General features: G+C 39.3%; 1 protein-coding gene across 4 annotated transcripts in view; it reads right to left on the minus strand.

Moving 5' to 3' along the window:
- The window catches only part of LOC150076288 (uncharacterized), a 45,107-nt gene that overhangs the window by 4,726 nt on the left and 24,049 nt on the right, over window positions 1–16,332 (minus strand). For all 4 annotated transcript variants that reach the window (XM_090387628.1, XM_090387627.1, XM_090387629.1 and 1 more), the window contains 2 exons: window positions 10,781–10,859; window positions 5,221–6,750 (listed from right to left, as the gene is read on the minus strand). In XM_090387628.1, coding sequence (XP_090243754.1) covers window positions 5,221–6,750; window positions 10,781–10,847 — 1,597 coding nt within the window. In that variant the 5' untranslated portion in view covers window positions 10,848–10,859. The remainder of the gene's footprint in view (window positions 1–5,220; window positions 6,751–10,780; window positions 10,860–16,332) is intronic.

Below are 16,332 nucleotides of genomic sequence, written 5' to 3' on the forward strand. Positions count from 1 at the left end.
AAGTGGCCGCTCAGAGTATATCACAATATTATGAGGAAAGACTTCGAATATGTGGGTTGCACAGCTTGGAAACTAGGCGCCTTAGAGGAGACTTGATTGAGGTGTTATGGCTCTGAGAGGCATAAGCAAAATGAATAATGACGAAATTTTCACGGTTATAAATGATTCTAGAACTAGGGCCATAATTTCAAGTTATGGGGGAAGATATTTAGACTGGACTGCAGGAAGTTTTATTTTAGCCAGCCAGTTATAAATTACTGGAATAAGTTGCCTACATGGGTGGTAGAGGCTGACAGTTTGAGGAAATTCAAAGGTTACCTATGGGAGGAGGGAAATGGATAGGTTGTAGACTATACAATGCCCATTTATTTATTCTAATGATGGACAGCACTTGATTAAGTTTTCTCTTTCTGTAGAATATAAAGCTGAAGCGGCCAGAGCCTAAAAATTATCAAGGATAGTGTGGCAACATCAGGAGAGGCATTTCTAAAGCAAGTTCAAATCGTCAAGAGTTATAAATAGCCCAGGAAGATCCCTCCTCTCTCTCTCTCTCTCTCTCTCTCTCTCTCTCTCTCTGATCTTTTCAAGGCAAACTGTATAAAGATTGTATCAAGAAATGAGGCTCTGTGAAAGTCGACCCTGGTTTGTGTGCATCGCATGCCATCGTACAGGAAATCCGTCTGACCTGATGCAGACAACACGTCTCGCAACAGAGACCGACACACCAATGATTTCTTTATAGATGCGTCGGGGTCAGTCTTTTGAAACGAGTTCTCGTCTGAAAAAACTTTGAAATACATGAGCAGGAGTCCCTGCTCTCTCGACCCGAGGTTCGCTGACTACAGCCCCCATTGAAGAAGCCTTTAAGAATTCCTCTGATGGATTCTAACCGAGGCTTGTTTAAACTGGTGGCGAACACCACTGTATTGTCGTGGAGTACATCGCTGAGCGTAGCTTATACACGCTCCATATACTAACCCCTCATAGCTTCAGTTACCTTGGCATTTAACACGTACACGTGCGCTAAGAGAGCAAATTATACGTCTTTCATTCTACAGGGGATGTACACACCCACAACTGCCCATTCAGCAAAGAAAAAAAGACGCTTAAAACGAAGAATTCAGCAACTGTAAATTCCGTGGGATTTTATGATAGAGGGGTCACATCAGTAAAGCCGGGAAAGTGCAAACTGTAAAGCTGAAAAACAAAGCCAATTCTTACTTATAGTAACGAGGTTAATGACGGATGGGTGGCAACAGTTCATAAAGCGGGTCTGTGTGAGAAAAATATTTCATCAAGTGCAGCAGATGTGCGGTTAACGGCACGAGGTGCAACGAACGCAAGAAATTAACAAAAGATTCCGTGACCCGATAATCGGCATTTTCTCGTAATTGATTTCAATGCACTCAACCCAAGACAGGCAGACACCTCGTGGGCCACGATTCGATCGTTAGTCCCGATTACGCCTCCGGGGGGTCAAGGACTCAGACTGAAATCCATTTCATCTTAGGGCACAAAAAAAAAAAAGGGGGGGGAACTTCTTGCAAAACTAGATTTCTTATCTTATTCTCCCGTTGATTACAAAGTATCAAAAGGGCGTTGGCTCAAAGAGCTGAAAGAAATAAACAAACAAAACGCAGAACATTGCCAAGAAAATCCCTTATTGGAGCATATTAATTATTAGAATCGATTATCTTCTTGCTGATAAAAGAAAGAGAAATGTTTAAGAGCCTTCGTGTCAATTAATGCAGTCTGAAAAGAGGTCAGGGGCCCTTTTAAGATAGTCATGTCCTCTGCAAAGTTTGATTAGATATCAAATGATCGAGAGTGTACAAGTTGGAGGAATCTGATATAGTTCACGATGATTTGTTTTAATTTTGCAAGAGAGAGGGAGAGAAATTTATGTGGTCACTGTGTTTAACCATCGATTTCAAGAATATCTATTCGGAATGTACAGATGTGCTCGTTTAACAAGAGAGAGGGATGATTAAGCAAGAGAAATCGAGAGGTTTTGGAACTAAAGGATGTCTTCATTCATGGATCTTCAGAATACGTTTCAGAACTATTTGGCACTGATAACTTTTATATCGATGGACATAACAAAATATCTCAATATTTTGAGATATTTTGTTATGCCGATACCACCAAAGAATCGAAGCACATCCACAACAAACAAGAATATTGCTCAAAATTAATTTAGAACCCACTAATATACGTAGTACATTCATGACGCTCCCGGAATAGCACGCTGGTATTTGAATGACTTGCGCTACGGTCGTAAGGTTTCGTGGGATGTTGACGGTGACCTTGGTGCTCAAGCTTGCCAAGTGGGAACTGACTCGACCACTTCGCTCGCGTATGACAACTGATTGATTGCGGAATGTCGCAGTTGGAATACCGTGCTAACATCAAGTTTTTCTTTAAATTTGGGAAAAGTACTAAACAGATACGTTGCAAGCATTGCAGAACGTTTATGGAGATGACGCTTTGAAGACAACAGCAGTTTAGGAATGGTTTGATCGGTTTAAAAACGAATAGGAAACACTGGAAGATCAATCTGTTCCACGTCATGAAACAAATAAATTTCACTAAAGTGAAGAAATCCGTGCGAAATAGTAGGCGAATGACTGTTGTTGAGATTTCTCAGGAATATGGACTGTCTGTAGGCTCAGTACACACAACCCTGATGGAAGTTTAGGGATGCATCGCATGTGTGTGCAAAGTTTGTTCTACGCTTGCTATAGGATGATCAAATGGACCGCAAGAAAGTGATCGCTGGTAAGTTTTCCAAAAAATCTGTGCAGGATCCGAGCTTCCTAAAAAAAGGTGATTCCTGGGAATGAGAGTTGGGTATTCGTCCAGGACTCCGAAACCAAGCTGGAATCATTCAAATAGCACACAAAAATTTCCCCTTGGCTCAAGCAGTCTTGTGCAACAAAATCCAACGTCAAAGTCATGCTGATCGTTTTATTTTCTGACGATGAGTGTATAGTTCTCACCTAGTCACGAATTTGTGACTAGGGGAAAAGCATTACCGTTGAGATCTAAACCTCAATCTACGTTGAGGTTCTAACACGTTTGCGTGAGAATATGAGGCAAAGAAGACCTCAAAAATGAGAGGATGGCTGGATCCTGTACCATGACAATGCACCCAGTTACATATCAATGGCAGTTCGGCAGTTCCACTGCGAAAAAAAAAATCACAGTCATGTAGCAGCCTTCCTACTACCCTGACCTTGCACCGTCTGACTTTTGGCTGTCCCAAAACAGAAATTGGGGCTTCAGGGTCGTCGTTTAGCTACAGTGAATGACTTCAAATAAAACGCTGAAGCAATCCTACTTACACTAAAAAAAAACATGATTTTAAAGAATGTTTCAGAGCTTGGGAAGGCCGATGGAGCAAGTGTGTGTGTGTGTGTGTGAACGTGCGCGGGCAGAAGGAAGGTACTTTGAAGGTGATTAGGTAAGTAAGCCCAACTGTTCACTCAATCAACTTTTATAGTCAAATTCCAGAAACTTTTTGAATGTGCCTCGTATACAAATAAAGTGAAACGCAAATCTTAAATATGGACTGTTGTTCCGTCATAACACTATCAAATACCAATAAAAAGAAGAAAAAAAAAGTGTAATATTAGAATCTATCAGAATACGAACCTTTATTTAATATCGAATCGGGCTGACTTTGTTTCGAATAACAAGGGGAGTGATGTGGATTCTATAGCTCATTGCATTTTTGTCTAATTGTAACCGTTCTTCCAGCAAAATAGATAGCTGCGACAAAGTTTAAGAAAGAGGACTTGGTTGCCGAATAGCTCTTTCCAGCATATCCCACACATTCTCAATAGGATTTTGAGATCAGGTCAGGTGAATGTGGGGACCAGACAAGGTAATCGAAATCCGTGCCATGTTCTCCGAATTCTTGCACGATGTGTCATCCATAAAGTGGCCACCACCTTCGTGTTAAAAGTGTAACATTTCAAAGTGCAGTAGATCTGATACAAAATTCAGGTATTCCCTGGATGATAATCGACTTAAAACGGCATCAATGAACCCAGGTTGTTCCAATGAAGCATTCCCCATACCATAATATCAACTCAAGGTGTTTGGGTTGTCTTAACATCGCTTCGTGAGGGGATCTCGCCACACTCTTTGCCTACCATCAGTGCAAAACAAATTGGATGGCGATACGTCTACCCACATGACGTCCTTCCTTTGTTCCGCTGTCCAATCACAACGTTCTCGCCACAACAGCAAGCGGATTTTTCGGTTTTTCTCTGAAAAAAGTGGCTTCCCAATAGACAAGCGACTGCCAATACCTAATTTCTTCAATTCCCTGCGCATGGTGCGGGTTGAAATAGGGCAGTTCTGGGCTTAGTTGAATACGGATGTTATTTCTGCACATTCGTAATCTTATTTTTTTTCCGTAAAGTCCTCCTCAGAGTACGACGGCTTCGCTCTTGAAGTATTGTTATTCTGCCACATTAATTTATGCCTTTGAGATATGAAAGAACCACTTGCATTTCAGTCATTAAAAGCCTTTGAGATGGGTGATTTTGAGAAACCAGTCATGCCTTTCGTTTCTTGAATCATGACTCCTGCTAAACATGCGTCCCCGATAAGATCTTTTTCAAAGTCTGGTTGATCAAGCATTTTCCCCAATCTGGCTTCAGATTACTGCAGTCGAACAGCCTGTGCAGTCTTTATACTCAACGAGACAACACGTAAGATAAGTAATTTCGTAGAGACAATGGACTGGATGCAAACTTAGGCCAAAGGCTCTGGTGTCAGATAAATATCTCTGAATTATCTAAGCTTGGTATTTGTTCAAAAACCCTTCCAACCATAAGGACCTCATTTGCTACTATTACGAATGCAGTATAATTGATGGTACACATAACCCACTATTTTTCTGGTATTTTATAGTAGGAAGAGCTTTCTAATGCTAAAATTACAATTAATATTAAATTCTAAAATTTCAGTCTTCTAACTTGCATTCCTGGCCCTACGAACTCGGCCACGATATGAAACTAGTCCTCTGGCAATGTCAGAAAGTAGTTCCAGCTTCAACTGGAGTAGATCCTAGTCCTTAATTTGTGTGCGTGAGAGAGAGATAAAGATTCAATGCTGTCCACTGCTCTACTTCAATGTGTTAATGAATTCAAGACGAACAGTAAACAGGAATAATCAAAACAAAAAATCTTTCGAATTTTTAAAACTTACCTATTCCAAAGTGGAGGATATTCAGTATATACTGCATCGGCAGTCTGTAGTTCCTGGGAGCGAGACTCTGTCCGTAGGCCACCAGAGCTACCCACATCACACACAATGAAAAGGCTTCCATAGCAGCAAATGGTAGTGTCCACCAGGGAGAATTAATGAAAGACGTTCCGGCGTAATGTGTCCCGTAAAAGAGGAATGCAAACACTAGAAGATTGGCGCGACCAATATTTCTTACCATGTTCTTCGATATAGCGAGAAAAGGAAGGCTAGCTCCAAATGCTAACGTCATCGTTAATCCGATCATGAAGTGTGAGCAGTCGATGTCGACGTAGAACCACGTGAGAAATGTCTGCAGAATTCCCCACTGGGTGCCGAGTAAAAGGACCACCACGAGCAACGCGAACATCTCCGCGCTGAACAAGTGGTGACCTCCGTAGGGATAATCCAGCGATTCAAAGTTGCTTCCGGACTTCTTACTGGGTTGGACAGGCAGCGCGAGGACCAGGATGCACCCCAGAATGGCAAGTCCATCAAACATGATAACAGCAGACGTGTAGTCGATAAATGCTCCGGCTTCTTGATAGTAGTCCACTAAAACGCCTGTAATAGGTGGGAAAGCAGCCAGGGCGAGTGCAGGCCAGACTCGGGTCCTTCCGTAAGCCCCTTCAAAGTCATTGAGCGTGACGATGGTCAAAGCATCCAGCAAACATATCACAGTCAACACTGAAAGGTCTGCAATAGCGCGAACTCCCAAATAAGCCCAAAAGGTCAAAGATGGATCTCCAATCACCTGAATACAGATGTCATCGGTGAGCTGCGCATTTCCTCCATTGAATAACAGTTGGCATTTTATGAGGCAGTTTTCGGGAAGCGGTCGACATCCGATGCCGTGATACTCTTTCTTGTTTACCAGCACAGGACCAACGGGTCGATAACTGCACACGTCCACTGTGGTGAGCGCGTGGTCAGAATCGTAAGTAAGAAACTCCGACGACTCTATCAGCAACTCTTCGTGATCCCAAGTAGATATACGAGACTGAAACTCCACTGTGGCATTTGGTTCCTGCTGAGGGTCGTACACAACGCAAATATTGGTCTCTTCGCCCGTGAAACACACGTGGAGAGGGTAGGATATGTTTGCCTCCCCTCCAGGAGGACACTGGTACTGACACTGCGACACATGGAACGTGGTCAGATTGTCAGCAGCTTGACCGAGGTCACCACAAGAAGGCCAATTGTCGCACTTCTCGATACGCACGGAAGATCCGCATTCGAATTCCACCAGCGGCCTGCGTGGAGTCCTCACCACCACGGGCACAAACAGCAAGCACGTGTAGGAAAGGCCGGCTAGGATCATGAAGGTCACTATCACGATCTTGTACTTGACCTTCCACTCAACGATCATTCCAGCCAGCGGCGGTCCCAAAATGCTAACGAAACCAGAAACCATAGCAATTGTCGATACTTCATGGATGGTCAGACCAAGATGGCGCATCTGTAGGGTGAGGAACGGAGAGAGAGAGGCGAAACCTAGATATGAAATAAAAAAAAAAAAATGAAGTGAATCCTATAGTTCATGAGAACCATTTGATTGATATTAATTCAGAGCAGATTCTAGGAATTGTGTACACTATAATAAAAAGTGCACGCACTCCTTGGAATCATCATGTGAATTTTGCACTATTTTCGGACAACAATTAATTAATGAAAATTCAGTAATGTGTTTAACGTATATTAATTGAACTCTATAAACTACAAGCAAATAAATGTAAAATATAACCAAACTTAAAAGTAGACGCCCTTTGAGAATGTGCTAGTGCAAACGAAAAGAAAACTTGAAACTAAATTAAAGTGGCAGATTATGCATTTTAGAAATCCACGAGTATGGATTGGGGTACAGGTGACACAAAATGGGAAGTCTTCACCATTCAAAAATTCTTTGTCCAGATGCGTTTGCAACTCCACCCTTCAAGGACGCCTAGTTAAGGTGACATTCGTGTTGCTATTACATGCGGAGGAATTTTTCCTTGTTATATAAAAACGTTAATTCGCCCCGCTTTCGACTTGATGAGAAATAATAAATGTCTTTTGTCAAGGGGATGTTTCTTCCATCAAGAAAAAGAAGGAAAACTTGATTTCCATTTTATGTACTGCAAAGTCACAGAAAAACTAGGGTTACAGATTTTAAAAAACTGATCGCGCCAGGACCTAGCTACAATGATGCAAATGGGACTGCACTCAAGTCACATACCTCATCAAGAATTACGAGGAGGAGTTCAAAAAACATTTGTATTCATCCAGAAGTAATTGTGATAGAAGGTTGAAACAAACGGTTGTAATACACTTTTTCAACGAGTCAGCAGACAAATTGACACATTTTTGCCACCTCTCAATACAGGCCAGTTTTGTAGAAGTCCTCTGACTGTCCTTCAAACCACGACTCGGCAGCATAAATGACCTCGTCATCAGCAGCAAAGTACTTTCCACTAAGATAGGACTTCGGGGTCGGAAAAAGGAAGAAATCTGAGGGTGCAAGTTTCGGGATCATACTGATTGATCTTAGTTTCATCCATGGTGACTAGCCATAAAAAGAAAAAAAAACTCCTCTTGCTTTATTAGTCATGAATATTTAAGGCAATATCCAGACAAGCGAACATAAAATGAGCGTTTTTATTTGCTCGTAACCTAAAAAGAAAAAAGCATTTTGTTTATTACCAATATTTATCAAAACGCGCTATGAAATATCGTTCCACATGAAAAGTCAAATTCTCTCTTTCGAAAATGAACATTCTTGTTTCGTGATAATATCGGATTCATTAAAATATCAGATCAGTGTCATTTTTGACAAAACTAAGACAGATATAACGCCGGTTTTGTTTTCTGCTCACTCAGTGTAAATAGGACACGTTCGTTTGTCACGTCCCCTTACCCATGAAACACAACCCACTTCGTGTGCAGCTCGAGATTATTTCTAAGTTTGATATAAATCTGTAAGGTACTACGCATATGATCTGCTAAACGTAAATAGAAATACTAAATAATTATGATCTTTCAAGATTAGTAAAAATCTAAATAATTTCTTTTTCATGCCTCAAAAATGGGAGTAGCAGCTTAATCAAGAGCGAGGGGTATTTGAGAAAATACCGTGTCATCTTTCTCCCGTATTACGTGCTATAAAATTATAGCAAAGTTTAATTTGTGTGCGCATGCGCCACAATAAATTGGACTGTTCGTTTATCGTGTGGCTTCCCTAATAAATAGCAAATAATACGTCAGAAATTCACTGCAACGGAGGGGAAGCAGACAACCATTTATCACCTTATCGTCCTTAAAAGGGCATCAAGGAGCTACAATAAGATAAATGTCTCCATGCGAAAGAGATTTAAACTGGATGTTATATTTTCAAATTGACACTAACATAACGACCGACCACTAAGGGTAGTTGACTCCGCATACAACCCAGAAAAAAAAAATAATAAACAAAAAAAGTGCCCTAAAATGTAGTAGTGAGCTTTGGCTAAAATGTGTGGGCAAAAGGAAATTGGCTAATGATGAGTTACATTACGAGAGCTGAAGAGTGACAAATTGGCTCGTCGCCATTGTTATTTACACTCGCGGTACGATAGTCAGTCGTCAGATGGCGCCACTGTAGATTTGCAAAAAAATGTGTTGAATAGGAGTTCTGGAAGCAAAAAATTGTTTAGAATTATCAATTATTTAGAAATCGTTGATTTTTAGTTCTACAGTTACAGTACTGAACATGGAAGTATTAGTAAAACGTTTTCATGCAAATGAGGCAATTAACAAAGAAACAAGTAGCTTTAAAGAATATGTTGTGAAATAAAATACGTTTTAAAACCAATTCCAATGCAACAAGCACATTAAAACGTATAGGTTATGGAAAATTAAAGTGGCATCCGTCAAAACGTGCGGAGTAATCCTCTTACTCTGTTGTACCGAAGCAGGTACAAATGCAAAGTACTTCTTTCCACTCCAGTGAAAGTCAAGGACGAAGTCACGAATCGAAAGAAAGTTCTGCATGGTTCAGAAACACTTTTTTCTTTTGGCTTTGTGCCACGCATCTTGTTATTCCGGTTGTCGTAAGTGCCGCACAACATCCAACTACGAATTTTGAGTTACGTATTGTTTATATTTAGGCGTGACGATGGCATTAAAAGGTAAAATGCAGTCTGGCTTGTCTGCTGTAAGTTATATGACGCCATCAATATTTGAGACACACCCTTTCAAACTTGACAGTGTTCAAACATTAAACGAAAAAAAAGAATATTGCGTAGTACGTCCACCGATTAGCCAGTAGTTGTATAAAATTTATTTTAATATAGTTTTTTTAAATTAATAATAAATAAAACGTTTTATTAACAAGCATAGTGAAGGGAAATTTTTTTGAACTCTTTGGTGTCCTATGCATTCTGTGGTAAAAGTTCTCTCTGCAATTACCTAAACAGTAAAACAAGAAGAAGAAAAAACACATTTCAACATACTTCACGGCATAGAATATCCAGCACAAATATAACGAAATAATTCCGACAAAGTCACGCATCATAACTTGTGTCAGCATACAAAACACTTTCACATCATTGCAGCTAACATACATACACGATTTGTCTGAATACAGAAATGGTAGTTCTTTGTAGAATATTTACTTCCTTCTACACATGGTTAGAACAGAATCAAAAGGCAGAGCGCATTACCTTAACCTGCGAACGGAAACGGAAATAGGATTAATAAAATAGCAACCTGGATTCATTAAACTGAAACACCTTCTGCGTTATGGGCCACCACCACCACCTGTCTGTTCAGACACAGTTTGCCACCTTTGTTTAATTTCTCTTAAGTTCCGTTTCCGGCGAAAGTAACGACCCTTTTTATTCATTCCATTTTCGCGAAATCCGCCACCTGCATTTAGCACACCAAAAAACAATAACGCGTTGCTGCACAAGAGAAAATTCAGCTCAACTATGAAATGTTACGTCACTTCCGCTTCCTGTGATTCTATCACTTATCCAAAATGTTAAAAAATCATCCATCGTGTTTATTAGCCTCACACAAAATATATATATATATATATATATATATATATTGTGTGAGGCTAATAAAGACGATGGATGATTATATATATATATATATATATATCTTTGTAAATAAATTTTGCTGTTTGTATGTATATACTTGACGATAAAGATTTATTTTCCGCTCATTCAGGTGAACGGCTTTAAGACTTATTTCATTAAAACACCTTATATATAAATAAATATAATTTTGTAAAATATAAAATTAAATTACATTTTATAAAAAAAATAAAATTTTATATTATTAATATATAAAATCTATAATTATTAGTATATAATAATATATAAATATACAGTAATATATACATTATATAAAATAATTATATTTTTAAAACTGAAAAATATATAGTGATATCAAAAATTTTATGTCATTACTTATTAACGATATAATGATGTAATATTTAAAAATAAAATTAAGATAACCAGAATGGAAACAGTTTGGAGACAACGAGTTAAGAAAATTTACTTACTAGCAAAGAAGAAAAAGAGGATGATTGCCAGGAAGATGTGTTGCCTGTTACGGTAAATGGCCACCATCTTGAATGATCACTGAAAGCAAACATAAAATTAAAACGCTAATTTTTGTCACAGTATCTTCAAATATGTTGTTAAACAATAGAATAATGTTAGTAATAGAAATAGCTGTTTCATAATTCGGTAAAAGTATTTGTATTTTAATACAGTACAATATTTCAAGCAGATTGAAGAATAAAAATCGACACTAGAATTGCAATGAAATATAATTATATTTTAAATATAGTTAATTTAAATATGATGTAATTAAAATTTATTTATTCCACCTATTTAGTATATATATATATTTTTTTCTCTTCCAAAAAAATCGAAATTATCAAGCTCCATCTCTTTTCCTTTAACAAAAAAAACAAAATAATAAAATTAATAATAATAATGCACAGACTCTTCAAAGTCCCCAATACTAAGAAATTGAAGCTGCATCCTTGTAAATCCAGTGAAGTGTACACTTACTAATTTGATGGTATCCATCCACTTATCCACCTGGATGCGTTCCAAATCCGTGATTGATTACTAAACAGCATCTATCCAGCAAGCTGAATCTGGAACGCGAATATATTTTCAATAGTCTCCAAATTTTCTAGACTAACCCGTTACTGCAAAACATCATTTTAGTTCGTAGTAAATCACAGGAGTAGGCGAAATGGCATCATTTTTGTTGCATCTCATATTGTGAACGCCTTCACAACGAGTTGCCCTTATATTGCACTACCTGGAATAAGCGCTTCGCCAGTAGAGAAGACTAATGTTACTTATTATCGGCGGATACCACCACCTAGACGGCGCCGTTTCGAAGCTTGTTGTACTCTCATTGGTGGGCGGATAGGTACCCCACTGATATAACGAGTGACAACCCAATTATGAAGCTGGGTACAAATTATTGAATTTGGTTCAGATCTGTCCATGAAAAATCGTTGGATACCGATGTGGCTCGGGGTTTGCCAGTTGGTGACGCAAGCCTTAGGTCGACAAAAATTCAATTTAGCAGATTATATGGAGGCAGGGCCTGTCTGCTAACTCCTATTGTACGTTAAACTCGAAAGGAATATCTGTCGAAGTTGATAGACGAAAAACTGCCGAAAAAGAATTGTAATAATGTATTTTCTGCACTTATTTCTTTTTTCTGGAAATTTAAGTGAGCAGAGTTATTTAAAGAAGTTGCGAAACACTGCCCTAGATAATAAGACGTAGCCGAATGGTCAGGAGTGCGAGTACAATAACACACGCTCTTTGAGTGGACCGGGGTTCAAACCCATGACTACTGAATACGATTAATATTTGTATTGATTGTTTTACTGTAAACTTCATTGACCTTGTGGTCATTGCGGAGTATAAACAAGAACTTAATGAAATCCCCCAATTACAAGTCTCTTTAAGGTTCGCCTATCGTGGCCCATGAAATACGTTTTATTCTATCTAGTTTCTTTCCAGCTGCTCACTGTTTGGTGGCAGAACAATGCACATGGCAATGAAGAGTCACATCTCTATAAATGTGCAAGAGACAGTGTGCTTCAAATTCGGTAACGCAAAACCCCCTGAAGAAGCAATGACCCTCATGATATCACTTACAAATAGGTCAAGGACCGATGTTCTTCCTGTATTTCGGCAGATAATAGACCAAGACACGCGATCTCTCTTTATCTGGACTGTTTCCAACAGCGTATCTGTTAAGACAATAACCACAATAGATGGCGGTTATTGTCTCGAGCTCATCAACCAAACTTTCTTCCTCCCCTTGCGACCCACCCTAACTAAGAAATGATTTCCTATATCAGGCAATACTACCGCTAACTAGTGCGTGCTTAGGCGCAGTGCGTGATGCAAGTCTGCTGAGCGTGACCATATCGGTTAAGCCTAAGAAGTGAGTTACAACCCCACCGAATAACGAATTTCACTTCCACGTCCTAACGACAAGGTTTAGTAAATTTAAGAAAGTCCATTAGTGCCCAATTCATTTTAAAGCACGTGACTAGTCGCTGGCACACGTGCCTATTACATATTATCATGCACCAAGGTCGTCATGCGTAGAGACAAGCTTGTAAAGCCCATCTGAGACTTAATAAACGGATGATAAATACAGTCAATGTCTTAGAGGAACTCGGACTTCCACATTTTTTGGACTGTTTGCTGTTGATTGCGGTTTGTACGCCTATTGGAACCCAAGAAGCCAAAAAATGTATGGGTCTGTGGTTTATTTTTATTTTATTTAAAAATCTGAGTTAAAAACTGAAATGGAAAGGATCCCCTGGAAAGAACCTCGTTAAGTCCCTGGAAAGGACCTCGTTTAGCTCCTGGAAAGGACCTCGTTTAGCTCCTGGAGTACTCGTACCACCAACTGAAACTGCTTTACATAAAAAGAATCTTTGGAAGGGTTGAGGCAATTAAGACTACGATTATACACAAGCAGAATAAAGTTCAGATTTCTGTCTCCAATGAAAAATAAGAAACCAACGACATGTTTCATCTACTCGTATCAAGAGGTCATCGGAGGAGTGTTCTGAAGCTGTAACTAACGAGGTTATAGTAACTTCGGCTCCTTAACGAATGCAAGAGTGGACTGAGCTACCCTTTGAATGAGCGTCTAGACTTCTCAATAGTCGCTGGGAGGGACGAGTGACGTTGTTAGGTCAAGATTAAAGATCTCGGTAAAGGCCTACCACAATTTGGTGATGTAACTGATTGCGGCACTGTTACGAATGATGCTAAGAAAATATAACTGGAGGTGAAGGACACTAAATGGTACTAGGTCAGCGATGTCAGGTTTCAAAAATAATAATGCGTAGCCATGAAAGAGAACTTTCTTAATTTAACAACCTTTTCAGGATAAGCATCGGGTGGTGAGGATAAAAACCTACCCGATGCAAACTAGACCACGCCATTAATCAATGTCGCATTACTTATTAAGAAACGGTAACTAATATAGGACACACAATATGAGGTCACGCAATAACTGAGGCATGGAGGAGTGCTTTACACTTGGGGAGATATTATTACTGGACTTTAACGATACGAAAGCGAATTGAAGCAAACATATCAGTATACCCTCAACCGAGTATTAAATTTCAAGGATACATATAAGCAAGGACGCTAAGTTTTCTACAATTTTTTTATACCTTTTTTCCCCCTACGTCCTCGGTTAAGTGCATACGTTATGCGGTTTCCACTTTCTATGATTCATCTGCGTGTAATCCCATGCTGCTGAGCTAAAACCGAGGATCTGTTCAAGAACTCGAATATCAACCTACGCATTCTTACCCCCATCTTTGCCCTGTATGAAAGGCCCTTAAACAACAGTCTTCGTGAAGAGAGACGACTGACGTGATCAACTTCCAAATTTCCAGCTCACAGGAGGCGTGCTGATGGCGAAGACCCAGAATAATACGCGAGGTTACTTACCCCTGTTTTTCAGACAAATGAAAAGGATAGTGACGACCCTCGCGTGCACGTTACGGACCCAGTCCGTCTTTGTTACCTGTCCGATCGCCTGGTGTGTCTGGGTCGCTGTCAGTCACTCAGCGTGCACTCGGAGAATTTAAGGAATGGACGACTGATGGTCCCAACGCGTTCTTTACCACGCGAGAAGTTGCAAAAATACCTCTCCTGTTCTGCGAAGCTGGAATGTTCACGTGGCTCAGTAGACGTGATTAGTTCCGCCCCATTGGTTGTGAGTGACTACGACTTCAACCTTTCGTCTCTCCCGGATCAATTCATTATCGGCATGAAGCCAGCGTGGTTCATGTTTGATACTTCCGTGAGACGGGTTCATCCGAGAGATGACAGCATCGTTTTCACTTCAGTTTTCAATGTCTTATTTTTTTATTCTCCCTCCATGGACAAAAATGCATCTATGCGCATTATTTCAACATTTATATCCGAGTTTTCATTAAATAAAAGGTTTAATTGATGTTTTATACTTGAGCTGGCTAAAAATATGTTCCAATCTGACTACAGATGTCATCTGTAATCCCCCCACAGAAATATCTATAGAAAATCATGCAGCAGAAACTGAAAGTCTGTGAGAGTAGAAAGATTTTGTACGAGACGTTTCAGGTCATTAATACCTAACTCTCCTCATTTTGAATGGATTCAAGAAGCTTGAAAGCGGTTTAGGGAACATCATCCCAAATGTTGGAACAATATTCCAAGGGAGGGTGTATTGGGAAGGAGAAATTAAGGCCGAGAGCGAAAGAAAAAATATGATTTGCTTCATCCATATTTTTGAGACCATCGATGTCTTGTAAAATCTGAAAATATCAACTTCCTGAAATCTGCCAGTGCATTTTACCCAACGTCAAATTACGCAAATCCGTTTCAGTAAATATCAAATCGATTGAATAATTTTTTTTCTAAAACAGTAAATGCACGAGCATTCCATTAACTTGTCTTCAACGGATGGTTCGCACCATGATTCATTCTGTCGAAGAGTCTGATTGTTGGGGATGCCCAATAAATCCCAAAATGGTTTAATTTCGGTTCAGTTTATCAATTGTAACAGGCAGAAACTTTCGGGATTGCATGCAGCGAACTTCCTGAACTTTAGGTGCCAAAAGCATCGTCTATTTTCATTTACAGGCTGGAGTTAGAAATAATTATGTACTTGACAGCGTACTTCCTATTTAACAAATTAGATAATGTACGCATTGCGTTATATTTCACGCACGTTGCACTGTCAAATAACCTGCCTCAGAAGTTATAAACTTCTACACTGTATCAACAAATGTTTACAAAAATTCACCAAGTGGTAGGATTACGCAGAAGTTCTTTTTTTAAGGGCGAGGACGGTGCACGATGGAAGTGAGTTAACCCAACGACATTAATCTGATGTAAGGGTCCTTAAGAATATTTTAAATAAGTCCTGAAATTTCGAAAAGGACCAGAGCTGCTGTTCCAAATTTATAACAATGTTCTGTAGACGAATACTTATGAATTAGAAATGGAAAGAATCCGTCCTCAAGGAGCAACAGCGGCTAAAAATATTGTATCGATTCGACTTTTCTTTTTTTTGAAGGTAATCTGCAATAACTACGATAGTTTGTTAGGGATGACCTGCTTCATTCTAATTGCAGTTGAATCTGATCACATTTTACATGGCTAACTCGCGATATATATATATATATGGGGGAAAATTAAAATAAAATAAATAATAATTTAAAATGCCGGATTTCTATTTGTTAGATTTCAATGAAATTTTGGACAGTCCAACAACTCTTTCTGAAAGACCAAAATATAAAATTTCAGGAAAATCTGTTCATACCGAGTAGAGTTCCAGCATGGTGACAGACAGATGGACATATTGAACCATTTGCGAGGGAATGCACCGAAAAATGACATAACCGTTGTAGAATGCGGTCTAAAATATCGATCAACTTCAAAGGACAATTTGGGTCTAAAGTTATGGTGGTTTCTTTCAAATTATGGGTGTCGTAGACAAATGTTTTGAATCAGCATGGCTTCCCTGATCTTAGACCTAGAAAAAAAAAATATCAGT

This window comes from Mastigoproctus giganteus, chromosome 13 (genome assembly GCF_048544385.1).
Source record: "Mastigoproctus giganteus isolate SK-2022 chromosome 13, ASM4854438v1, whole genome shotgun sequence".
NCBI lineage: Eukaryota > Metazoa > Arthropoda > Arachnida > Uropygi > Thelyphonidae > Mastigoproctus > Mastigoproctus giganteus.